Source organism: Aspergillus lucknowensis, assembly GCF_044049455.1.
Source record: "Aspergillus lucknowensis strain CBS 449.75 chromosome Unknown BJX67scaffold_12, whole genome shotgun sequence".
Lineage (NCBI taxonomy): Eukaryota > Fungi > Ascomycota > Eurotiomycetes > Eurotiales > Aspergillaceae > Aspergillus > Aspergillus lucknowensis.
The window spans coordinates 338,701-363,910 of NW_027263556.1; the positions used below are offsets into that span (position 1 = coordinate 338,701).

The 25,210-nt window shown below is 51.2% G+C and overlaps 10 protein-coding genes across 10 annotated transcripts; 6 read left to right on the top strand and 4 right to left on the bottom strand.

Moving 5' to 3' along the window:
* Nucleotides 1-37: 37 nt before the first annotated feature.
* On the bottom strand, nt 38-970 carry BJX67DRAFT_38163 (rhodopsin family protein). The gene is made up of 6 exons (XM_071033052.1): nt 817-970; nt 651-704; nt 507-540; nt 419-443; nt 308-340; nt 38-239 (listed from the first exon to the last, which is right to left on the bottom strand). The coding sequence occupies exons 1-6, from the start codon at nt 845-847 to the stop codon at nt 141-143; spliced, it is 276 nt and encodes a 91-aa protein (XP_070887795.1). The 5' UTR covers nt 848-970; the 3' UTR covers nt 38-140.
* A 120-nt stretch (nt 971-1,090) lies between these two features.
* Nucleotides 1,091-2,082, bottom strand: BJX67DRAFT_349281 (dynein light chain DYN2). Its single transcript, XM_071028728.1, has 7 exons — nt 1,968-2,082; nt 1,892-1,914; nt 1,807-1,840; nt 1,726-1,760; nt 1,647-1,673; nt 1,525-1,594; nt 1,091-1,476 (listed from the first exon to the last, which is right to left on the bottom strand). Exons 1-7 carry the CDS (start codon nt 1,996-1,998, stop codon nt 1,412-1,414), a joined length of 285 nt encoding a protein of 94 aa, XP_070887796.1. The 5' UTR covers nt 1,999-2,082; the 3' UTR covers nt 1,091-1,411.
* A 148-nt stretch (nt 2,083-2,230) lies between these two features.
* On the top strand, nt 2,231-5,304 carry mrd1 (RNA-binding ribosome biosynthesis protein MRD1). The gene is made up of 4 exons (XM_071033781.1): nt 2,231-2,509; nt 2,605-3,363; nt 3,607-3,879; nt 3,929-5,304. The coding sequence occupies exons 1-4, from the start codon at nt 2,282-2,284 to the stop codon at nt 5,141-5,143; spliced, it is 2,475 nt and encodes an 824-aa protein (XP_070887797.1). The 5' UTR covers nt 2,231-2,281; the 3' UTR covers nt 5,144-5,304.
* Nucleotides 5,305-5,875: 571 nt separating this feature from the next.
* abaA (transcription factor AbaA) lies at nt 5,876-8,560 on the top strand. Its single transcript, XM_071033725.1, has 3 exons — nt 5,876-6,500; nt 6,551-6,727; nt 6,783-8,560. The coding sequence occupies exons 1-3, from the start codon at nt 6,056-6,058 to the stop codon at nt 8,546-8,548; spliced, it is 2,388 nt and encodes a 795-aa protein (XP_070887798.1). The 5' UTR covers nt 5,876-6,055; the 3' UTR covers nt 8,549-8,560.
* A 656-nt stretch (nt 8,561-9,216) lies between these two features.
* BJX67DRAFT_379766 (aldo/keto reductase) lies at nt 9,217-10,288 on the top strand (the record flags this gene model as incomplete). Its single annotated transcript, XM_071032651.1, has 3 exons — nt 9,217-9,361; nt 9,422-10,209; nt 10,262-10,288. 3 exons carry the CDS (start codon nt 9,217-9,219, stop codon nt 10,286-10,288), a joined length of 960 nt encoding a protein of 319 aa, XP_070887799.1.
* Nucleotides 10,289-10,448: 160 nt separating this feature from the next.
* BJX67DRAFT_38559 (uncharacterized protein) lies at nt 10,449-11,870 on the top strand. The gene is made up of 2 exons (XM_071033895.1): nt 10,449-10,747; nt 10,849-11,870. The coding sequence occupies exons 1-2, from the start codon at nt 10,601-10,603 to the stop codon at nt 11,419-11,421; spliced, it is 720 nt and encodes a 239-aa protein (XP_070887800.1). The 5' UTR covers nt 10,449-10,600; the 3' UTR covers nt 11,422-11,870.
* Nucleotides 11,825-16,284, bottom strand: BJX67DRAFT_371168 (uncharacterized protein; the record flags this gene model as incomplete). Its single annotated transcript, XM_071031045.1, has 8 exons — nt 11,825-12,376; nt 12,436-12,732; nt 13,041-13,334; nt 14,373-14,564; nt 14,625-14,723; nt 14,773-14,922; nt 14,980-16,106; nt 16,191-16,284. The coding sequence occupies 8 exons, from the start codon at nt 16,282-16,284 to the stop codon at nt 11,825-11,827; spliced, it is 2,805 nt and encodes a 934-aa protein (XP_070887801.1).
* A 1,419-nt stretch (nt 16,285-17,703) lies between these two features.
* Nucleotides 17,704-20,655, top strand: pxa1 (putative peroxisomal ABC transporter (PXA1)). The gene has a single exon (XM_071028729.1). The coding sequence runs from the start codon at nt 18,058-18,060 to the stop codon at nt 20,527-20,529; it is 2,472 nt and encodes an 823-aa protein (XP_070887802.1). The 5' UTR covers nt 17,704-18,057; the 3' UTR covers nt 20,530-20,655.
* A 658-nt stretch (nt 20,656-21,313) lies between these two features.
* Nucleotides 21,314-23,688, top strand: BJX67DRAFT_38825 (uncharacterized protein). The gene is made up of 2 exons (XM_071034345.1): nt 21,314-21,395; nt 21,453-23,688. Exon 2 carries the CDS (start codon nt 21,660-21,662, stop codon nt 23,445-23,447), a length of 1,788 nt encoding a protein of 595 aa, XP_070887803.1. The 5' UTR covers nt 21,314-21,395; nt 21,453-21,659; the 3' UTR covers nt 23,448-23,688.
* A 165-nt stretch (nt 23,689-23,853) lies between these two features.
* On the bottom strand, nt 23,854-25,195 carry BJX67DRAFT_349297 (uncharacterized protein). The gene is made up of 3 exons (XM_071028730.1): nt 25,091-25,195; nt 24,876-25,028; nt 23,854-24,804 (listed from the first exon to the last, which is right to left on the bottom strand). Exons 1-3 carry the CDS (start codon nt 25,152-25,154, stop codon nt 23,930-23,932), a joined length of 1,092 nt encoding a protein of 363 aa, XP_070887804.1. The 5' UTR covers nt 25,155-25,195; the 3' UTR covers nt 23,854-23,929.
* Nucleotides 25,196-25,210: the final 15 nt, after the last annotated feature.

Consider the following 25,210-nt stretch of genomic DNA (forward strand, 5'->3'; position numbering starts at 1 on the left):
TGTTGCTGAGGTGGATACGGCTGCTGGTAACCCCCAACATGCGCCTGCGGCGGGGGTTGCGGGCCGTATACATTTGGCGGGGGCCGAGTATTCGGATTTATGTCGGGACGGTCACTTCTTTCGTTAGTGGGCTGGATTCATTATACTACTCCAGTCCAGGGGCTTGGAGATAGGTGGAGTCGAGAGTCATATACGTACCGCAAGTCCTGGGTGAACCGGCATGTGTAGCAGGTGACTTCCTGAGGGGTTGTTAGCTATTTGTCTCTCGTCTCGGCGTCTGCTGGTATGTATGATTTGGAGATCTGACCTTGTATTTATGTGTCGATAATGGGATCAACGGCTGCGAGGCGTGTCAGTCTTTATCCGAAGTAGACGGGACATGGGTCCTAGGGACCCAGGTAGGGTGGGGGAGCCATACAACAAAGCAGATTGTGAAGAATGGCCTGAAGGGCCGCATTAGCATCAACCCATCCAACACAGTTCCTCAAGGGAAGGGCTCAGCGTACCACCTCGTGACACACCGTCCATTCCAATGTTGACCTATATCAAGCCATTAGTCACCTTTGTCCTAGGGTGACCAGCTTCAGGAAGTAGAGCATGGACATGTCTGAAACTCAGGAGGTTAGGCACGCGAGATAGATAGGACGTACAATTGTAGCAATAAGCCCGAACATTCTCATACCCCTCAAGCATGGATGTGAATTCTGGATATTAATTCCGTCAGTAGAGTACTTCGGGAGGTGGATAAACTCTCCGATGAGGCGGAACCAGTGGAGGAGTATGACGAAGGATCCATCCACGGGGAGGAGTACAAACCATGCGTCCCGAAGGTGATGCAGATGGCCATGGTTAGTGGCTGTGTAAAACTGAAAGACGAAAGAAGGAAACGGGTTTTACTCCTTCTTAAACTGAGAGGGCTTAAGAACACGGAGAAGAGGAGAATAAGTTACCAGGGTGAAGGCAGCAGCTCTTAAGGAGAGGCGACGGAGGGTTGACGTGTGGCGCTGTGGCTTGGGGGCTTGGCGCGTACGTATGCTCCCTCTTCGAGCGCACGTGCTTCACCTGTCTTTTTACTCTGGGATGTTTCGACCGCTGGAATAAATGGACATTGTGTTACGAATGTTAGCTAGTAGGAAATGAAGGTGGTGCTGCGGCAGGCCATCTACGGGTGGTTAAGGTTGGGCTGTCTGCACAAGAGCGACAACGCTGCGGGATTGTGAAGTATAATTCCGGTAGGCGGGGTTTTACCAATAATAACACCGAATAGTAAATTCAAGAAAAATATCGCATGCAGAGGGGTTCATCTAGCGGCTAGCATCCTGGCGCTCTCGCAATGCGGGTTGGAAATCATGGCGACGGGGTATGGGAGCCGGCCCGAACGATAGCGTGTGGGTATGATATCCGCGGGCGCTTATTGCGTTTTGAAGAGGAGGATAGCGCAGTGTCCGAGGTAGAAATAGATGAAGTGCTTCGTTTCTGGGAGAGATCAGTACTGGCCGGTTTCAGTTGTGTAGATCCAAGTACCGTGTGTGACAAAGCTGCCAAAGTTCCTTCCGACAACGCAATGCCATGTCGCACCTTTGCGAGAGTCGAACTGTAAGTGTGTAAGAACAGTCTCATCGTGCGTCTTGCGTAGGGCCACGAACTTCTCTCTTGATATACTGAGCAATGTCCTAGGCGTTATTAGCGTCGTGGTCGAGAAGAACTGTATACCTAAAGCCATACCTTCTCGATGTGATACTTATCCATAGCCTCGATAGCTAAACCATGAGCTCGGGTCTGTTTGACGGTTTATAGGGTCCTTACCAACTTCGACAGCCTCTTGCTGCATGTCCTCCGACTATCAAAAATATAAATATCAATTCGTCTCCGCCGTCTCGAAGCTCCTTACCATGTCGACGGACTTGATTTGAGCTGCAATCCGAGTCAGCTAGACTCGAAGGGAGTGCGTGGGACTCGACACTTACGTTCCAGCTTGTCCTTCTTCTCGGTAGCCATCTTGAAAGCGAGTGGGGTGACTACAAAAGTATAGTGCTGGTATCAGTTGAAAGGCGGCACTTGCTGGTTTTCGAATTGGGGAAGAGTGTCGTTATAGGCTCTTTCGCTAGTTCGCGCGCAAAGCAAACACCGCGCGGAATACGCACGGACCACTCACGCAACCTTCACCGCTTTCCGCATTATGAAAGCAGGGAAAAAAAGTCGACCAAAGTTTTCTTGTTCAATCTTTCCCATTTCCCATCAATGCAAGTGGCATTGAGCGGGCCACAAACAAAACACAGCCATGGAGAGCACAAGAGTTTTTGTCTCTGGTCTCCCGCCGACTTTATCAAATGAACAGCTCAAGAAACACTTTGCAACTCGCTTCCAGGTGACGGATGCCCATGTTGTGCCGAAGCGCAGGATTGGGTTCGTGGGCTTCAAAAGCTCTGAGGTCGCCCAGAATGCTGTTTCATATTTCAACAAGACGTACATGAAGATGTCCAAGATTTCAGTAGATATTGCTAAACCAGTACGTGGTATTTCTGTTATATTGACTTTGCATTTTATCTTCCCCGTCCAGCGCTGACCGTTCAAGGTGGTCGTGTAGCTGACCAGTGCCTCTAGATTGACGCAGAACCACCAAATGAAGCCCATAAAACCGGAAAGAACAGTGGAACACATTTGCCTGGTAATGCCGTGGATAAATCGCTTAAGCGTAAACGGGACGGGGAAAAGACCCAAGATCCTAAGGTGCAGGAATATCTTTCTTTACTACAACAACCTTCCAAGTCTAAGACATGGGCGAATGACGATCAACTACCTACCCCGTTTGAAACGGACTCACCTCCAAAAGAGCAGTCCGCCGATGTTGATCATGCTACTTCAGAGTTGACTTACGCGCAGAGAAAGAAAGTAAAGTTGGCACAAGATCCGGGGCAAAGCTCATATGCGTCGGAGAATGCTGGTCATTCATTGATAGCCGATTGGGGCCATGCGCAAGCTAAACTCGGAGGGGAGGACGAAGAGCAGGGAGAGCAGCAAGATGATCAAGGAGGAGATCAACCTGTATCTGACTCGGATTGGCTTCGCTCAAAAACCAGCCGTCTTCTAGGTCTCCTTGGCGAAGATGAGCAGGCTGCCTTTGATGCTCCTGTACAGACAAGTGCTACTCCAGTAATTGAGTCGCACCGCGATGTCTCAAATACCGAAAGCGCTGAGAGACCACTCGGAACGGACGCCGAGAAAGCCACCGCTTCCCCGGAGGTTGACACGAATATTGAAAACATCCGCATCTCCGCGCGACTGTTCGTCCGGAATCTTTCTTACGAAACTACAGAGTCCGATCTTCAACCGCTGTTCACTCCCTTCGGCAAAACAGAGGAGGTAAGATTGCACTCATTTCTCTGCTGTTATGAACCCTAAATACACGAGTATCTTACCCCATGGTATACCCCTGCTTGAATGATGATATCTCTCTGATAGGGACATCCGATGCAAAAGCAAGTGATGTGAACGGGATGAGAGAATTTTAGTAGATGCCTCTCGCTATCTGAAAAAGCTGCTCAATCTCTGAATTTGACACTCAACTTTCGCCTGAAGCGATTGCTAACACTTCACTTTTTCCAGATTCATATTGCATTTGATACTCGTTCCACAACGAGCAAAGGATTCGCATACATTCAATATGCGGATCCCGACGCGGCTGTTGAAGCGTACAAAAACCTCGATGGAAAACAATTCCAGGGCCGTTTATTGCATATTCTACCGGCTTCCCAGAGGAAAACGTATAAGTTGGATGAGAATGAGCTATCTAAGCTCCCACTGAAGAAACAGAAGCAGATTAAGCGAAAACAAGATGCTTCCTCTTCGACGTTCAGCTGGAACTCGCTATACATGAATGTGAGTTTGCGCTGTGTATCAGAGCGGGTGGACGTGCTAACCCATATAGGCCGATGCTGTCATGTCTTCGGTGGCTGAACGACTCGGTGTTTCCAAAGCCGAATTGTTGGATCCGACCTCAGCAGATGCTGCAGTGAAGCAAGCTCACGCTGAAACCCACGTAATCCAGGAGACAAAGGCTTACTTCAAAGCAAATGGCGTAAACCTGGACGCCTTCAAGCAGCGGGAACGAGGGAACACTGCAATATTACTGAAGAATTTCTCGTACGGCACAAAAAGCGACGATCTACGCAATCTTCTTGAGCCGTTTGGCAAGATCACCAGGTTATTGATGCCTCCTAGTGGCACTATAGCCATCGCCGAATTCGCACGGCCGGACGAAGCGCAGAAGGCTTTCAAGGGTCTGGCATATCGCAAACTTGGAGACTCGATTCTCTTTCTGGAGAAAGCCCCAAAAGACCTGTTTGACTCAACTGTTTCCCTGCAAAATTCCCTCCCAGAAACCAAGGCTGTTTCGCAAGGCTTCTCAACGGCCGATACTTTTGCAGCGGAAGAAGGCAATGAAAACATGATCACTACAACACTATTTGTCAAGAACCTCAACTTTTCTACAACTCAACAAACTTTGGTAGACGCGTTCCGGCCACTGGATGGCTTCGTTTCCGCTAGGATAAAAACCAAAACCGACCCTAAGAAACCGGGCCAAACACTTAGCACAGGTTTTGGCTTCGTCGACTTCAAGACGAATGCACAAGCCCAGGCCGCTCTTGCCGTCATGGATGGCTACACCCTCGATCGACATGCATTAGTAGTAAGAGCGTCTCATAAAGGCATGGATGCAGCGGAAGAGAGGAGACGCGAGGACACCGCAAAGAAAGTCGCCGCGCGACGAACCAAGATCATCATCAAGAACTTGCCATTCCAGGCGACTAAGAAGGATATTAGGTCGCTCTTCGGCGCGTATGGCCAGCTCCGTTCTGTGCGGGTTCCTCAAAAATTTGACCGATCTGCTCGTGGATTCGGTTTTGCTGATTTTGTAAGCGCTCGCGAAGCGGAAAATGCCATGGACGCGCTGAAGAACACGCATCTCCTTGGTCGAAGACTGGTGTTGGAATTCGCAAACGAGGAGGCTGTCGATCCTGAAGAGGAGATCAAGAGGATCGAAAAGAAGGTAGGGGAACAGCTGGACAGGGTCAAGCTCCAGAAGCTCACGGCAGCTGGGCGCAAGAAATTCACCGTAGGAGCCCAGGACGAGGAAAGCTAGAGTCCCTTCTCCCTGTGCGTAGGCACAGGAGCAGGCTGAGCTTCGCGATAGCATCCCTTGCGTCTCGGAGAGAAGCAGCCAACACGTTTCCGCGAGTACATACATACGCGTCCTGCAACGCCCCGTCAACTCGTGCGTCCGAACCTCAGAGCTGTCCTGTATCCCATCTTTATCTTCCTGGGATCTCTCTTCAGTATCAGAGTCTCCTTGACTCCTATACAACGAGGTATTTGCACCCTTGATATCGATATCAACGTTGGGCTCCGAGCTTCGCCCTCTTACATTCCGGTCCTTCTCTTTCGTAACCCCCCTCTGCATTCCATGAACAAGCGACGGACGAATGTTTTTGGACGTACCGCATTCCTCAGAGCGGTCTTTGCTAGTTCTTCTTTCGTCAACCAGTCTATACGGATGGTCGAGCGGCTGTCCATGTCCGTCTTGCGCAGCGTAAAATCTCCGATGGCCGTTCACTGGATCGTGCGCCCTAATTGCCCCTTACATTCACGTCCACCAAGTTTGTCCTGCCTAAATTTGCTCCGGCAGAGGGGTTAATGTCTGCCTGTCCTGGTCACCTTGAACAGACGCGTGAAGCTCAACAGGAGCTCCGTCAACCTTGGGAACGCTCGAGGGGGGCGGGCTTCCAAACAAGCGACGTGATCCAGCAATGCCAGTACTGGGGTACATTCATACTCCTTCTCCAGGGGTATTCGTGCCCTTTAGTATAAACACCATCCTGCTCGCTCCCACATTCTCTTTCCTGCGCTCTTACATTCTCCTCAAGCATCTACGTTCTTCATAGCTGTTTTGTCACCTTCTGCGTTCTTTGCCAGGCCGTAAACATTTGGGCGGTCCTCAGCATCTTGCCTTTGGAATTTGTTCTCATTCTTGAGAGCAATTCTTTGGGCTTACGCCATGGCTACTGACTGGCAACCAGAGTGCATGGTATCTCAGAACCAGGCAGCTCTGGAGAGCGTGGGGGTCCATTCGGATAGAGCTCTTCAGAATACGTCTGGGAACGCACAGGCATACTCCGACAGCCTCCCGCACAATGATACTGTCGGACGTGATGACCATCTCCAGCAGTTTACTTTGAAGTACTCTCACCCTTCGGCCCCGAGCCACCCACTCCCGACTGCTACCTCCAGCCTGTACCATCCCCAGCTCTTGAGCCACCGGTACCAGGTCAAGAAGCTGCGACGCCTGCAGTCGAATGGCTCATCGTTCGCGGGTTCGCGAAGGGGAAGGAGCTATCTGAAATCCCAGAAGTATCTGGAGTATAGGGCCCGGCCGCGTCGGGATACTGGGAAGGATGGGGAGCCAGTATGGTCGGACGAGCTGGAGGACGCGTTTCAGCAAGGTATGCAATGTTAACTGCCTATCCCAGAAAACTGCTAACAATCAATGTAGCCCTGGAGGCAAACCCGCCAATGGGAAGGAGAAAATGGTCCGAACGCGGGAAGTCGTACGGTCGAAACGAACTCATAGCGGAATACATCCATAAGTTGACCGGCAAGCGGAGGACGAGGAAACAAGTCTCGAGTCACTTGCAAGTCCTTGATTCATTCCTCAAGGGCGACCCCGACTGTGAGTACCATAATGTTATGAGATAGTCGTCTGCATTATCTAACAAGAGCCACAGGGGAAAGGCTTGTTCGAGAACAGCCGACTGACCGTTCAAATAGTCAGTCTCAACCTGCCGGTCCTAGATGGAGGACCTCGATGGACCATTTACCGTCTAGCCACTACAGTAACCATCTCAATGCATCGTACCATGAACCGTTAAGGTTGATGCCGCCATACTCTGCAGAGTTACACCTACCACAATACAGCTCTACACCAAACCAACAAGATATGCACATCAACGCTGTTCAGGGCCTTAGCTTTGATATGTGGGTTAGTGCCCCGAACAAGCCAGATCGGATCGAAGATGCCTTCCATGTGTATACTCGCCTCCAGGGAGACCAGCGCCAGGCACCTATGCCCTTGGAGGAATTAAAGAACTGGCGAGCGTCCTTTCCGCACCTAAATTTGTCGCTCTTAGATATTCACGATCCCTTGAACTGCGAAATAATCCTTCTTGAAGCCAACCTCGAGTTGATGGACGACTTTCCTCCTATGGGGTCAAGGCTAGGAATCCACCTGGAGCTTGACATTGCCAATCCGACGTCCGGCAGCGCGCTAATGACCAACCAGATGGAGAACTGGACGTGCGGTACTTACATATATGAAGATGGCCGGCGGACGATGGAAGCATATCACAATCTCACAAAGCCGCACACAACCAAGATTAAACCGCCGTTCGAGTCATCATGGTGGGCGAAGAGCTTTACGAGGCTTACGCAGGACAAGCGAGAGGCTGAAAACAGCGGGCACCTCCATGCTGCTGAGGAACGTACCCGACGATATTTTCACACCTTGACTGCGGTTCAGGAGATTCGTGCCAGCGTGCCTCCCAGCTTACGCCGGCTACACTGCCAGTATTCGGAGTCTTCCGGGATTGAAAGCAGGAGGATGGCTGTTATTCTCTGGAAGTTTCGGCAAACGCGACCAAATGAGGTCGGCACCACTACATGGCGAAAGCTGATTACTTCCCTGGACCGTACATTGACCAATAGCCCCAGACCAACCAATGCGATTGACCTTCCTCCTCTTTCATTAGAGTCGATTCTCTTGAGCAAGCCTACCCCCAGCATGTACCAGGCCCCCCAGAACCATGATATCTTGCAGCACACCGGCTCTTCGCAGCAGCACTGGCCTTTGTATCAGCCGTCCCATGACCACGTTGCCAGCCTTTACAATTCTGCCGGTGCCTTTGATTTCCTGAATAGTATAACCAAACCAGAAGAAGGTTTGCCCGATAAGACGGCTTCGAGTTCGGTGCTTGATCCGTTTCCGAGCCTGCAGCCGCAGGCTTCCAGTCAGCCGACCAGCCTCAATGGCTCCAGTGGCGCACCCGAGATGCTGCAGATCCCTGATCTGTCTCTTCCGCATACAAATCTTGGAAGCTACGGACTCGGACACGAGAGCCATTACTTGCCGTCGCATCACCATGGGGGCAGTTTGCATGACACGAACGGTAGCAACGCACTGAGTAGCTATTTCGTTCCCAGCAGTCAGTCTCTCGACGAGATCGGCCATAGCCATGCCGCCTGGTCGACTCCTAATACGACGATCCCTGGAGACAGTAGCGGCGGCAACTATCACCATCTTCCGTTCACTTCCTCGGATCATTCTCTTGCGGTATCTCGAGAGTCGCACCATGGAAACAGTTTCGAGGGCCTATTGCCCCAGGATGATCTCATCGGCATTGTCGGAGGGATTTCTGGCGATCCCGGGATGAATGGGGCGGGCCCCGAGCACACGACTTCGGCGTATGTTGAGCAGACTGCCGTCGAGGCCGTGTAGGCTCTGCAAAGGTCGGAGGGGATCTCAGCCTGTCTCTCGGGCGAGCGGCGCAAAACTGTAAGAGTAATAATGACATTCATAGCTGCACAAAATAAGTCTTTCGACTTCCCCTTCTTTCTTTTTTTCTCTTTCCTCTGGAGTGCTTTCGTTCTTTCCTGCCTGTCTGCCTCTCTTACCCTTGTGTGCTCTCATTGTGGAGCAGCAGTCATCACTTAATCTCTCCATCCTTTTGAGTTTCATCCAGTCTTGTCAAGAGAAGCCCAGAGTCTCTGACTGGAATAAATTGACCCGAGACTCCTTCCCGACAGCCTTGCCCTGGCTCTTTGAGCGCGCTCACAGGTGGATATTCTGCACTGCTGGGTCCTGAGCAGAAGGCCGAATTTATCCGGCGTCCATTTTTTTAACCGGCGGCGGTTCCGAGTGGAGTTTCCCAATACAGCCGGAAAAGGCCGCACTTTAGCCTCGCCCTTCTGCACTTATCCTTTCGGTGCGGAGGGAGCGAGAGAGAGACCACCAGGAGGGGCCACCCGGAGGGGCCACCACACTGGGGCGGGGGGTAAAAATGTCTCTTCTTCTCTCGAGCTCGCCTTTTTTGCTCTCTTTCTCTTCACTATACTCCCCTTCCTCTCGAAACGTGAACTCCGTTGCACACGTTGATCCAATCCAAGATGCCTACCCCCTCTATCAAGCTTAACAGCGGCTATGACATGCCCATTGTGGGTTTTGGCCTCTGGAAGGTGAACAACGACACCTGCGCCGACCAGGTCTACGAGGCCATCAAGGCTGGCTACCGGCTCTTCGACGGTGCCTGCGGTACGTATCTCCTTCAGGGACGGTGGAGAAGAAGAATAAGTAACTCACGAATTCTCGCAGACTACGGCAACGAAGTCGAAGCCGGTCAGGGAGTTGCCCGCGCCATCAAAGAGGGCATCGTCAAGCGTGAGGACCTCTTCATCGTCTCCAAGCTGTGGAACAGCTTCCACGATGGCGAGCGCGTCGAGCCCATCGCCCGCAAGCAGCTCGCCGACTGGGGTGTTGATTACTTCGACCTGTACATCGTGCACTTCCCCATTTCCCTGAAATACGTCGACCCATCCGTCCGCTACCCGCCCAGCTGGAACAACGAGGACGGCAAGCTCGAGCTCGGCAAGGCCACTATCCAGGAGACTTGGACAGCGATGGAGTCGCTGGTCGACAAGTCGCTCGCCCGCAGCATTGGTATCAGTAACTTCAGCGCCCAGCTCCTGATGGACCTCCTGCGCTATGCGCGCGTCCGTCCTGCTACCCTGCAGATTGAACACCACCCTTACCTCACCCAGACCCGGTTAGTGGATTACGCCCAGAGGGAGGGCATTGCCATCACCGCGTACTCTTCCTTCGGTCCTCTGAGCTTCCTCGAGCTGCAGGTTAAGCATGCGGAGAACACGCCGCCCCTGTTTGATCACGAGACTATCAAGACCATTGCCGCGAAGCATGGCAAGACCCCCGCCCAGATCCTTCTGCGCTGGGCTACGCAGCGCAACATTGCCGTCATCCCGAAGAGCAACAACCCTGCGCGTCTGGCCCAGAACCTCGATGTCACCGGGTTCGATCTCGAGGCTGGTGAAGTTGCGGCTATCAGCGCTCTGGACAGGAACCTGCGCTTCAACGACCCTCTGAGCGTGAGTTCTCTAAGATTTCATCCTTGGAAGAGTTGTATACTGACAGTTTTAGTACGATCTGCCCATTCCCATCTTCTAAGCGGATAGAAGTCAGCGAAGCCGGTTTAGAAATTCCATGATATGTTGACGAACTTCATAAAGGCCGTCTACGCGTAGATTGAGTCTCTTTTACCGTATAGATAGACAGCATGAATAACTGGCTCCTAATGCATCTGACCGTAAGCTGCGTAGCTGTCGGTCGACTTGCGTATCCCGACCCAGACCACATGCCAAGACCCGCACCGCAATTCTACGACCAAAGCCTCCGCAAAACCATCTCCAATCCCGTCCCAACAACCTTTTTTTTTTGAACGGGCCAATCCAGCGGTTGATAAGGAAAGAAAGGACCAAAATGACCTTTCTCTCAACCGCTGCCCAGCTGAAAGCCCGTTCAGTCTTCATCAAAACCTCCCCGACGCCAGCCAAACTCGCCGAATCGAGACTCGTCCTCGCCGCCCTCCAGAAATTCGGCGAAGTCGTTACGTTTCGCAATTTGAAGGTGCGCGCCTTTGCCCCCTCCCCGTCTACCCCTCTACCCCGGATAACCGTCTTGAGTGAAGGAGAGCTAAGAGTTGCGTGTCTTTTTTTTGCGCGGAATAGTACGACACGACGAACGACTCACCCGTAAAAGGGAATAAAGCTGTCGCGATCTTCGATACGCCCGCCGCCGCACAATCCGCCATCGACGCCTCCCCGCTTCACATCCCTCTTCCCTCGAATGATGGCAACCTCACTACCAGTACCAACCGCAGTTTCAATGCCGAGACGGAATCATCCGTATCCACATCCACACCTAAGATTCTAACCTGCCATCTCGAACCCTCAAGGCACAACCACCAGTCCGCGCTCCACCGCAACCCGTTCTACACGAGCTTCAGCAAACCGAACAGGCAAAGCGAGATATATTTGGATTTAGTGCATGGCGCGAGGATGGAATTGCGGGCGTTGGCGGATGTGCCGATGGCCCGGAAGGAGTTCTTGTCGAGGGATGAGAAGAAAAAGACTTACGCGTGGGCTGTGCGGCAGGGGGCGGCTTCGTTGATGGAAATGTATAAGAAAGGTATTCGTGGTGAGGAGGGGCGGGAAAAGGTGGAGGAGACTGATAACGGTGCGGAGGGGTTGAGAGAAGAGGAGGAGGGAGGGGAGGCCGTCGGAGAGAGGAAGGGTGGATGAGGAAGGCGGATATCATGCTATTCGATCATGGTCATTTGGCTTCGGGGCTCTATTGCATCTCATCTCTCCTCAGGTTGCGTTGGGGAGCGTGTGAGTCTGGAGTTGAATGAGGCATTGGATAGGATTTGTCGTTCTTATTCGTGCCACTTTACGGAAACGTATCCGTGCAACTGGCCACGCCTCTCACACCATTATTCGGCCTTAACTCTTAGGACAAAGGCGTGTGACCCCCTCTGACAGCGAGAGCTCCACCGCCGCAACAAACCCGAGGCAAAGATCTAACGCCAAGGCCAAATAACGGGATATTGTGGTCCATTTCTGTTCTGACATCAAGTCTGCCACTTCCCGCATGCACTCATTGCCCTAGCGCATCAGACATTATCATATCGTTGCATCAATCTCACTAATTAACTCGTACAAAGGCTGTACAAACGTTAGCAAAGCCCGATTTCGAGAAGTCCGGATGGAGAAACTTACTGGCATCAATTTGCATGATCTGCGGAATCGCTAGTCGCACCTTATTCCTGTATACCACAGGCCCCTTTGTCTGCAGCGGATTCCCCTCAAAGTAGACTGTCTTCAGGTTCTCTTTATTCTTAAGCTCGCGCTCAACCTCGTCAAAGCTCTCCAGTTGGTTATTGGAAGCCCAGAGCTCCTCCAAATTCTTCAGATGCGCCAGGTGCTCAAGCTTCGAGACCTGGTTATTCGAAAATTCGAGAACGCGTAGCTCGGTGTTCGACTCTAGGCCGCTGAGGTCCGTAATAGCATTGTGGGCCACGTATAGTTCTTCCAGCTTCTTGAGGGACGAAAGGCCGTTGAGCGTGGTCAGTCGATTTGACTGAATAGATAGGATTCGAAGGTTCGAGAGTGAGTCGAGGTTCTTCATCTCTGTGATCTTATTCTTGCCAAGCCATAGTTCCTCCAGTGCACTAAGAGTTTCAAGATTCTCGATTTCCTAGAAACCAGCGTCAGAAACGCCCAAATTCACATCAATATTTCTCTTCAGAAACTCACTCGAATCCTATTAGCACCCAGCTCCAAGTTCCTCAACTCCGTCAGCCTTTCTACCCCTTCAATCTTCGATATCTTGTTCTGCACGAAATAAAGGTCCTTCAGCTTGGTTAGGTGGGAAATATTCTTGATATGCTTGAGCTTGTTAAAGCTCAAGTCGAGGCTCGTCAGATTCTCGAAATCGTCAAGCCCCTTCAAATGCGAGATAAGATTGTCGTAGAGATCCAGCTCGGTCAACGACACTCCTAGGCTCGAGGGTAATTCGATTCGTGATATTTGGTTCTGTCGCAGGCATAGTCTCTGTGCGGAGTTACTCATAAGTCAATCCACTGTTTCTCCTTGAGTGATAACGTAAAAGTCTTCCGAGCGTAAGTGTACCTGAAGTTTTGCAAACCGCTCCAGTTTCAACGCTGGAATCGAGCCTATGCGGCAATGTACGAGGTCGATATCCTAGGTAGTCTATCGTGAGCTCTCTGAAGGGACGTTGTAGCTCCAAATCGCAGATAAATACCTCGACATCCGGATCCTCGTCCTCTAATAAATCTAAAACAGTGGGAAGAACAGATCAGCATTGTTTATCTCCTTCACCTTGACGGTAATGATACTACATTTCTCAACTCACCCTCGTCGGCATTAATCTCCTCCACAGGCAGGGCGTCCGAATCTGAGTAATCGGGATCTTCCAAGGCTTCGGGATTCGTTATCGTCGCTTTGGGTTCGACCCGTAGCTTTCCATCCCAGCCCTTGCTGTCTTTCATGGTATGATTCTGTGTGCGAGAGGGACAGGGAGGGAACGAGGGGAAAGAGGGGCGTGTGGGGTGAGGAGCGCGTGGGAGGGCGAAGCTCGGAGATAATATGCGATTTGATCGCGGCGAAGCTATTAAAGAAATAGTCAAAAGATACTATGGAGAAGTAGAGAAATCTATGTTCAAAGAGTCCTCGAAGTTTTGTGGTGAAACAAACTCGGGAGCTCCAAGAATTATGACGGAGGTGACTCTCAACCTCGGAAAGGCGGGAGAGCAAGTTTGGTCGAAATGAGCCGCATCACTTCGACTAAGTTCGGCCCGCCTGTACATTTAAGAAACAAGTTATCGAGCTTCAGATTGGGCTGGTCTTATTTTAGTTGTATTGAGTCAGGTGAAGCTGTGTTGTAAACGACGACCGCTTTTCCTTATGTACAGCAAGCGCCACCGGCGTACATATACACTGTAGGCCACCGATGATTGGGAGGTCTGGTTTGATGGAACTATGAAAAGTACCAGAAACTGTGCTGTGACATGGGTATGGAGACATGGATGCAGATGCTACTCGCTCGTGAAGTCTCCAAAATCAAGATCAAGGAGAAATGGGAATCATGGTCAAACAAGATGATGGGGATGCGTAGGGGGGATAGGAGATCACAGATTGAGATGTAAAGGAATTGGGCGAGATGGTCCAGTCGAGCCCTCTTGGGGCGTGGGTTAAACAAAAGGGGGTAAGAGAGAGTTATAAGGAAACAAGGGCCAAGGACAAGGGAATGAAAGTCGGACAGCGTATACATCAGATCAGCAATAATCCAGCTGATAGCCAAGACAGACGCCTGTGAAATGCAAAACAAAAATGGGTTTGCTTCACCGGGGATCAAGAACAGAAAAAGGATACAAGTAATGTAAAGGTGTTGGCTCACTAGGAGCGTATAGAGGGAACAACCGGCTGTTGATATGAGACAAGAAAAGGAAATAGAACGGGCCAGCATATATAATCTGCTCCCTATTCCCGCCGTTTTGATGATTTCGAAAGCACAAATGTTCAGCATCGGCTGGATCTAGGCAGTGATAAGAGGAGTTGGGAAGGGCCAATTGCTCCGTGGGCTCTAGAAAGGAAGAGCGATAGCCGATTGCACTAAATCGAGTCTGCAATGTGTGGTGATGTTACAGATTTTATAGCGTGATGTCGAGGACAAGGCTGACGTCTCTCACTTGAGTTCCGGCGAGGTCTTCGAGGACGGGGATAAGATCGAGGAGCTCGTTATCATGAGCGTCAGAGAACCAGCTGCTGATTGGTATCGCATGTTGCGGATGGAATATATATGAAGTCGGAGAATTATCAATAATGATTGTATCCCTCAGGTCGCGACCAACTTGTGAGAGGTCCTAAGACACATGGTTAGGATATGTACCCGCGGAATACTCGTGCGGGATAAATGGACTGACCTTGACGTAGTTTCCTTGATGGTTGTAGCAACTATCCCGAAATAATCTGTGATGAACGACGCCATGGATGTCCAGTTGATCCAGCAAAGGATCACCGTACTGAGCAGGGGTTAGCGACGTGCAGTTCAAGGTCACGGAGAGAGCTTACTTTTGACACGGAAGCTGTAAATACGACCACTTCGTACAACTCCCCAACTCGCTTCATGAATTGATCGACACCGGGTCGCTTGATCACATAGATATTGTGATATTGGCCTTCAATTTCCACGGGTATGGTAAAGTCGGCGCGCTCAAGAACCTGTAGACAGGTTTGGTCAGCTAGAAGTTTTAGCAAGAAAGCGAATGATAAGATGACCTTAAAGCTACTATGGACTAGTGTCTCATCGAGATCCAAAACCAGACACTTCCGAGATCGTAAATGCGGCAGAGCAGGGGGTAATAGCCATTGCTGCGGTTTTTCTTGTGTGGATGTTTCTGGTTGTTTGCCTGTTGCCAATGGTGGCGGGGGAGGTATCCTCACAGCATCTCCATGGCGTGACAGTTGCTTAGTGTCATCGTCTGCAGCGGTAGTCTGTGCTGATGTTGCGGAATCCTCTATTCCCTGGGCCTCTGCCTTTGTATGGTCATCTGACTTTTCGGGATATGCAGTTTCTGTCGCCGCTGTTCCACACTGCGCAGGGAATTGCGCATCCGAAAGTGAAGATTCATTGTATGTTCTCGACGACGATGTGTGGTGGTTAGAGTCTTGTATTATTGTCGTTGTCTTCGTTCCATCAAGCTGCGAACCCTGTTCCGCAGTGCCTACTACGCGCTCCTCATCCAGGTGTGATGTCGATTGGTTGGAGGTTACGGTCAGATTTGGTTTCTCATCCCTGAAGAAGCTCGGAGTCTTAGACTCCGCAGTACTAGAATCAGCCGCATTGACATCTGCCTTCTCCGGCGTTGGCTGGGTTTGAGGGATGGAGAGTCGTCGCGAAGTCTTCTTGGGGGGAACTGAACCATCTTCAGGGTCGACATTCGAAGAACAGCAACTCAAGAACGCGAAGAGCTTGCGTGGCGGCTTGGTATGTTGTTCTGATTTCGCGGAGTCGTGCACATCGGGGTTGACAGACTTGTTCTCCTCTAAATTGGGCTCCTCCGGGTTCTGATCTCGGGATCTCATGCTGCTCCCCCTACTCCGATCCCGGCGACCCCTCAGAAGGCTTCTCCGCGATCCTCGAAGCGTATTCTCGGATCCGTCGCGTGGTGCATCCTGGCTTCTGTCTGAAGTTGATGGCGGCTTTTCGGCTTTAAGGGACGTCCGCGATGGGAGGGAGAGGAGTCGATGCTTTTTGGGTGTTTCAGCGGGAACGGTAGCAGGTGTGGCTTCAGAGCTTTCGAGAGAAGCAGAGAGCGCTTGATCTTGTCCGGCAAAGCTGGGCTGATTCAACGATGGTGAGTTATCTGTTGTCGCGTTCCGGCCCTCAGGCGGCGATTCAGTAGCTGGTTAGGCAAGCGATAGAGTTAGAACCGACGCGACTAGGTGTATTGATGAATGTGCGATTAACGGGGATTGAAAGAACCTACTCGACTCCGGGGAATGTGTCGCGACGAGCATTGGCACCTCTTGCACGCTCTTTGAAGTCGACGGCGGGCCTGGATCTGGGCTACCGCCGAGCATTGAGGGCGACAGGGGAAGTACCGAAACCACGGCTATGAGAATCGAAGGGCGATGCGGCTTGGACACGGGGGAGAGCTGTCGGAAAATGTATACTCGATAAGCGCCAGAGTTGCGCCGAGAGGAGGGCGGATCAGAGGGAGTGGAAGGTGTCGCCTCCTGGATCCAGTGGCCCTGAATAATGGGGAGGGTGAATGGGGGGAGGCCGTCGAAAGTCGGTTGGGTTCCCTCAGGCTGGTTAGCTCTTGGCCACGGTCCACCGCTGTCAAGGAAAGCACTGGACTCCGCCGCGAATGGGACCTGTCAGCAATTCACTCTCCAAGATCCCTCAATGTGCGACGATGGTCGAGGATAAAAGCCAATATGCGACCAGGAAAGTTTGCTTCAAAGGCTACTCGGACGAATCTCCAAAGGTCGAGTCTGGAGAAGTTGGCAGGAATTCGGGGGATTGTCACGTGGTCGGGTCGTCTGGGGATCTTCAACCACCACGAGTAGCCAGAGTTCCTTGCACCGATGTGAGCGGTGCATCTACGGAGGAATGAGATTGGGTGGGCAGACAATAAAATGTGATTAACCGGTGGAGGATTGGCGATCGGATTGACTGTGTTCTGGGCTTCTCCGCCTGGTTGAAGGCCGATAAACGCGGGCTGCCCTGGGTGCTGACCGAGAGGAGGCTTACAAGTGACAAGAGACAACGACGCGAGCAAAGTTTGAACGATGATTGCGTTGAGCACCTTCGTGCTCTGGTCCAGTCGCTGTGCGAAAGATGCTTGTCAAGGACAAGGATCGCCAATCTCGCCGTCCAGAGCTCTGTGAAAGGCTGATGGCGATTTGGGCCTCAAGGAAAGGGGCAGGAACTACGAACGAGGCGTGAGCTCCAGTTTTCGAAAGGCGGGAAACCCGAAAGCATTTCCTCCAAGCTCTGGTCTCGACCAACAATAATGCAGGGCTGAGCAAGAAGAGTTCGGGAGTGTCTCGAGGATGGCCAAATCATATCGGGGAGATAGCCGCCGGGAAACAGGAAGGTGTGACATCCCCATCCAAATCCCATATTTTGAGGAGCGAGATCTCCTTTGGTAGATCTGATTGGATGCGAAACAAAAGATCCGTTTCGTTGAAGGCCAGCGGCATTTGCCATTCTCATGCCTTGTTAAATCCACCTATCTTCCGGACTCGGTGCATTTCCCGTCGAGACTGAGCTTCCAAGTTCACAACAACTCGCAGAAGACCCTCATGATTCCCGTGCATTAAGACAGCCGCAACGTAGTTTTGCATGCATAATGCACTAACACACAGGTTGTGAGCTCTTCTTGATTCTCTCTTCTTCGTATGTAGTTGCGATAAAGCCCACAAATCCCACTGAACCCAGGAGAAGAAGAGTAATATGGTCATGAAACTCAACAAGATGGCTCGCATTCTCCAGCTGATTATTTCTTGTGAGGTCTGGGGAATGCACGTGAGGGGTGGGCGCTTTCGCCACTGCCTCCAACGTTCGGGCCCGAGGCCTTCACATGCAAGGAACCTCGCGATGCGCTCATTGTCATAATAATAGAGTGACCTGCTCCCCGCCAACTTCTCCAATGTCTATCGGGAAAACCTCAATACCGTTACAACTCTACAGTCTCCAACCTCTCGCACACGAATTTATTGCTGCTTAATCGCGCGCCGACAGATGTCCACGGAACCCATGGCCACCAACGGCTTGGCTTAAGACTGTCAGCTGCCGCAGGGGCAAGGAACAGAGGGCGCCGCATTTACGCCTCGAGAGAAGACACAATGGCGGCTCAATCAACGCTCCAGCTCCGGCAGGATCCTCTCGCGGCATTATACGTTTATTACACCAATCTGTTCCGAGACAAGGTCAAACGTTTGTCCAAGACCACGCAACTCATCGCTACTTTTACGCTTGCTCTTTCGATCATCGGAGCCGGATACGGAGGCTATAGCTTGTTTCTGGACCGGGCCAAGGAGCGTGCTCGTGGGAAACGATTACTTCGACGGAACTCTGGAATCAGGGGAAAGGATGGATCGCGCACCATATACGTGCCCTACAAGGACTCCTTGACCTCCAAGGTCAAGATATATCCAACAAAGCCCACGACTTTTGACGCACACCGAAGGCTTTTCCTAAACCCACCTGCGTCGGCTCGCACAGATGAGGGTCCGCTTGGTCGAATACCACCGCCGATGACCAAGCCCGGCTTGAACCTTGCATTTCTCCACCAGTTCTTAAGTCTTGCAAGTATTATGGTGCCGCGGTGGAGCAGTAAAGAGACGGGACTTTTGATGAGCCACGGCGTTTTTCTGCTGTTGCGTACATACCTATCCTTATTGATCGCGAGGCTGGACGGTGAAATTGTTCGGGACCTAGTCGCAGGCAAAGGACGCGCCTTCACATGGGGCATCATCAAGTGGTGCGGTATCGGTACTCTTGCATCATATACGAATGCTATGATCAAATTCCTTCAGTCAAAGGTGTCGATCGCATTTCGAACTCGACTCACAAGATATATACATGACCTCTACCTAACAGCAGATAACAACTACTACAAGCTGATAAACCTCGATGGCAGCATTGGCCAAGGGCCTGATCAGTTCATCACCCAAGATCTTACCTTGTTCTGTTCAGCTGCAGCTGCGCTTTACTCTTCTATGGGGAAACCCTTAGTAGATCTCTTCGTTTTTAACTACCAGTTATATCGCTCTCTCGGGCCATTGGCTCTCAGTGGTATTCTCACGGGTTACTTTAGCACCGCCGTTGTTCTACGAAAACTTTCACCTCCATTTGGAAAGCTCAAGGCTGTCGAAGGCAAAAAGGAAGGTGACTTCCGGGGCTTGCATGCCCGGTTATTGGCCAACGCGGAGGAGATATCTTTCTACGGGGGCGCCGATACTGAGCGTGTATTTTTGGCCAGGAGCTTCAAGGACCTCCAGCGATGGATGGAGGGAATTTACAGTCTCAAGATCCGCTACAATATGCTCGAAGACGTGATTCTGAAATATTCTTGGTCTGCCTTCGGATACCTAATCACCTCTCTACCGGTTTTCCTCCCTGCATGGGGCGGTTTGGGCGGTGCTATGGAGTTGGCCGACGCATCAGAAGTCACTGGTCGAGAGCGGGGTCGTATGAAGGACTTCATCACGAACAAACGCCTCATGTTGTCTTTAGCCGACGCTGGCGGCCGGATGATGTATAGCATCAAAGATATTTCCGAGCTAGCCGGCTACACTTCACGAGTGTATAGTCTTATCTCGGCCCTACATAGGGTCCACGCAAATGCGTATTATCCGTCCAGAGATATTCGGCCAGAATTATTTTCGTTGGAAGACGTTCAGGGCACCATCCACTACGGATTTGACGGAGTGCGACTCGAGCAAGTTCCTATTGTCGCACCCTCTCTCTATCCCCAGGGTGGAGATGAACTTTTGGAATCGTTGTCATTCGTGGTGCATTCGGGTGACCATCTTCTCATTTCAGGAGCCAATGGTGTTGGTAAATCCGCTATTGCACGTATTGTGGCAGGGCTTTGGCCAGTATACCGGGGCCTTGTCAGCCGTCCAAGGGGATTTGGGCTCGACGGAATCATGTTCCTCCCCCAACGGCCGTACTTGAGTGTGGGGACACTCCGTGACCAGGTCATCTATCCACACACCGAAATCGATATGCGGGATGCAGGCATCTCGGATTCTGCTCTTCAGAAGATACTTGAAGATGCCCACCTTGGCTACCTTCCTTCTCGTGAAGGTGGATGGGACTCTCGCAAAGAGTGGAAGGACGTCTTGAGCGGTGGTGAGAAGCAGCGGATGGCCATGGCGCGGATATTCTACCACGAGCCCCGATATGCCTTTCTCGACGAAGGAACTTCTGCCGTCTCTTCCGACGTCGAAGGTCTACTCTACCAGCACGCAAAGGAAAGGGGGATTACAGTAATCACCATTTCTACGCGAGCCTCCCTGAAGAAGTACCATACTTATAACCTCACTATCGGGGTTGGCTCTGATGAGGAGCAATGGGAATTCGAGAGGATTGGCACAGCCAAGGAGAAGCTCGGTGTTGAGAAGGAGCTTCAGGAGATTCGCAAACGTCTTGATAACGTCGAAGAGTGGAAGAAGCGTCGAGAAGAAATCGAGAACGAGCTGCGAAAGGTTTGGGTTGATGACGGGGAGCTTGCGCCTCCCCCTTACGAGGAGAATCCTAATGGAGCAGAGAGTGAGGCAGTCGAAATCACCGCTGGTGACAAAGAATGAAACGTCGCAAGAGCATCCGGAGAGTTGGAGTGGATGTGGGTGAATTGGGCGTGGGCCCTTACCAAGACTTCTGTTGTACTCTCTAGAATACTATTATATATTATACTAACATTTTTCTATCATACTGTGTAATCATTCCCTTGCCATGCTTGTCGAAATAGATATCATGTCACGTGACTCTTCCCTTGACTACCACCTAGGCTCACCCACAGCCAACCAATCTCCATCCCATCCAACAGGGACAAAAACACTCCCTACGTCTGTCACCATGATTCTCCTAGTTTGCCCTTCTTGAGTCAAGGAATTATGAAAATTTCACGCAGATAGGGGAAAATATGGATTCCCATCTTTCTATCTCCCAAAGTCGGGACCCTCCCTATTATCAATCAGACAACCAACATCCGCCAACAATAGATGCCGTGCAAGAAGACTGGGACTCAGATGATGGAAACATCGTTGTAATCCCAATCGACCAATCCTTCAGTGATGGCGACCCTACAACATGGCCTACCGAGGAGAGGTTCCAGAGACCAGACGATAGCTCCTATCGGCAAAGACTCGCAGCGATGTGGTTGAAGGAGACTGGTGCGTATGAAGAAGGTGCGAAGATCAATCTTTTCTCTTTCTTTTTTTATCTTGTATTTGTGCTATTATTAATGAAAATTCCTCTGTGTTTAACATAAAGTTGTCAAGTGGACTGGGACCAGTGTCATACTATTTTGTTCAATATTCTTTTACCTTTGTCTGCTTCCTGTATATTCTTCTAATTCTGATTTTCCTCGACTCCAGGAGTGGAATACATCCTTGACAGTTTGCCAGAAGGCTATTCCGTCTTTGATCGACCACGAGGGACCAATCCAAGCATCGTGAGTTACCCAAATGCCTCCCACGACCTAAATCTAAGACTGACCTCTTGCATATAGCGTGATAAATTCCTCTACGGCCATCCAGTTGGACAGTATTTCTCTTCCACAAAGGTTTTCTATCCGCATTTCTACTATTTGATGACTGGAGGTGCAACAAAATGCACCTGTGAACTTTGTGCAAAACTGGAAAAACGCCAGAAAGGTACGAAACACAATCCAAGGCTATTAGCGAGCAATTAATGAAACGGTTCCGTAGATTTGGTCATGGGAGTTCGGCGTGGTAGGGCCTCCGGGAGACCACGAGGGAGACCGCCAGGAAGGATGCCTGGGCGGCCCCGTGCCGCGAGATCTTTAGTAAGACCTGGACGGCCTCCAGGCAGGGCGGGATTCTCAATAGTTGACAGTGAAGGAACTCCGGACGTGTTCAAACTCGCCGTCACGAAACTGAAACAATCGGGTGAGGTTGACCGGGAAATCAGAGAATCAGCGAGCATGGATTGGAGAGCCGAGAGAGCAGCGCTTGACGAGTATCTGGAGACACTGGACATGCGGCCTTCCTACCTTCCTCGCCTTGGAGAGCTCGTTCTCTGGACTTCTGACTTTGATGGGGACTTGGCCTGGAACCCAAGGACGCAATGCATACAAATATATTCTCCGGCTAAGAATCAATGGCTCAAGAAACCTGAGTGGCGTGCTGGAGTTGTTGGCCAGATCCCAACAGAGGATGCAGTACTTCAGGACCTTGTGGAGACAACCGCAAAGAAATGGGGTTTGAACTACTCTGGTTTTCGCATTGAAACCCTCCCCGACCCAAACAGCCCCGATAAAAGCTATTCATTACACTATAGCTATGTTCCATTGAAATGTGTCAAACCTTTGAACGCATTTGAGGTCTTTCTACAGGGCACCCCTCATGAAGATCTTCATCCTTCTATTGAACATGCCATGACTGTCATGTCGTCATTCAGTCTTGTTGACAAGTATCGCTTCCGGGGGCTATGGCCCAATGCCTCCATTTATTGTCGAGGTATTTTCATTGGAGCGGAAATGCTTACTGTCGGAGATGCCATTCGCCTCAAACCAAAGGGCTATAAATCGGGAAGCGCGTCAAAACCAGCCGTTACTGATGTGATGGTAATCAATGAGATCCGACTCGAGCTTATTCAGTGCGATGAAGACGTCAAATCCAAGCAACTCGCTGAAGAGTACCATGTTCGCATTGCTGGGAAAATCTACACTCGTGACATTGAACGGGCTCAGATATCAAACAACGGACGACCAACCGGAGCTCTTTCGCTTCATGAGGTAGTGGACGTATTCAACAATGTCGGAATGAGTGGTTACGGCGACTGGTACGAGTTACACTCAGGATCTGTCGTCGATATCTCTCAGGACATGGTCCTTGGTCGTTGCTACGAGCCCGATGCTATGAAGCTGTTATTCAACTCCCTTTCGCTAGGTTATGACTTACAGGGCGTTATCGGCGCAAGAGAATTTTCACGAAGCGTGGACGAACGGATCCCAGAGGGTAAGCATTGGTTCTGGGGCGATTTCCGAACGCAGACGCTTGCAATTGACTCGCTGAACGGTGAAGACGTTGGGCATTATAGCGAAGCCCGAGATGTGAAGATGTGGAGGGCGAACCTCAGAATCATAGACGGCACCGCCACCCAAGCAGATTTCCGGGACGCGAAGCATCCTAGCGACCTCGGACGACCGTCGACGAAACCGCGCATCTCCAGCCTTGCGGAAGTGAGTAAAACTAGTAAGCTTGTCAGTGCTGGTCTCGGTGCTGTTGACACAAGTAACCCGGTGAGCTCCACGGACGAGGATTCTAGTGCTGCATCACAAGAGGTAGAGGAAGCTGAAGGGGAGAACGGAGAGGAGAGCGAGTCGAGTGAACCCGAAGAGAACTTCACAACACGCATTGAAGAGCTCCGGGGCGGCACTGAAGAAACAGAGGGCGGCGATTACGTGCCTAATGATGAACCGAGATTCAAACGACCAAAGCACGATCTCGACACCGACATGGTGACCCAGAACTCACTGTGAACTCTTACCATGATACACCACGATTGTCAGACGAAACACGAAGCGCGCTCTGAACCCTGACAACAGCGGAGATGCCATTAGCGTTCAGAATCCATCTAGCCGCACCGTGCCAGACAGCGGAGCTGCTGGTCCACTACACCTGGTTCAATCCATGGATATGAGGTAGACTGCAAAGCCGCACCAGTTTGTAGGACTACCTACCATGAACTACTCCTGAGAATAGTAGACATTCCCTGGAAACGGTAATTCCTGCCATACTAGGTAGTTGGGTCTCCCGTCCACCCGTCCACGGGTCCACGGGTCCTGCCTTGCTCCTTCCAATTCAAGCCGAAGACTGCCTTAGGCTCTCTACTCTTCGTTCCACCAGCGCTTTATCCATAGACATCGTCCCCAACATGAAAGGATTTAATCTGTATCATACTCAGCATGGTTTCATGTATATTCATATATTCAGCCTATAGTACAGCAGTATTCCCATTTGCTCAATATGTTCTCTCCACAACCTCCTTCGCAAAGTCCGCAAATGACTTCCCTTCTTCTACACTCTCCCCAAGATTCGGTTGCGTGAACACAGCCAACGTATTCCGAGCTATCCTCCCCTTTCCAGGCGGAACCTTAGCCCCCTTCACAAAATGTGGTACAGCCCTGAACTTTCCCTTCGTGATGAGCTGCAAGGTCTCGCCCGTCTGAAACGCCAGGCAGTCCTTGGGGATATTGACCTTGACGACTTCCCCCGTCCGGGATTGGATGTACAGTCCGGCCTTCGGGTCCGGAGAAGCCGGGAGTTCAGGCAGCGGCCCCGTAGAAGATGCAGGCAGCGGAGGACTCGCATCCTCATCAACAAACATCGCCGAAGTAAGACCCGTTAAGCAGCCGTGATCAAGGTGTGTCGCGCACCAGTCATCATCGCCTCCCGCCGCGTCTGCATTCCCATCGGCGGTACCGACATTCGCATTGTCCGTAGTCGGAAAATAATGCAGAAGCCGTGCTTTCGTCGTAAGGCTCGATTTCACAACCTTCTCAAGATAACCCGCCTGATACCCTTCAATATTAGTCTCCGCATACTGATCACAAGCCCTCGCAACTAGCACTGCCGTATCGATGATAAGCGTGCACAGCTCCTCCAATCCACTCCGAAATGTTGGTAATTTCTCAACGTCAGGCCAGACATTCGGCGCCGTGTACTCAGGGAACTCGGGGAATCCCTCCGAGGGTGCGCCTTTGAGCGAAGGATCTTGGTAGAAAGCGCAATTCACGTAGTAAGACCCCTTCAGGGTATCGAAGTGGCCTGAGCGCAGGGTTTCTTTACCACAGGACCAGCCGACGAGGTACTTTGCCGCCGGGGAGGTAAGTGATTCTGTTTGCAACGCAAAAGAAAGGTGGTCAGCTGCAGCTGCGGTGGAGAGAGATGAGGGGGGAGCGACCTACCGAGCTCATCGTTCGAAAGCGCTGCGAGATAAGAGGCATTGGAGAGGACCTGGGCGCGGAGTTGTTGGAATCTTGAATCAAGATCTTTAACGACAATTATACCTAGCGAGGAAGGGCCAAATGCTTCGGTGAGGGTGTCGAAGGAGATGGCTCCTGGAGGATCCAGAATTTAGTATCCTCGAGGAGGAAGTTCCGGAATCGTTGCTGCGACTTACCATCGATCAACTCCTTCAAGCTCACTGTGACTGCTTGCGCCTGTTTTATAGAATCTGAGGCCATTTTGGGACGAGTTTTGAATTTGCAGGATAGAGAAAAAAACTTTTGATCAGAAGGAA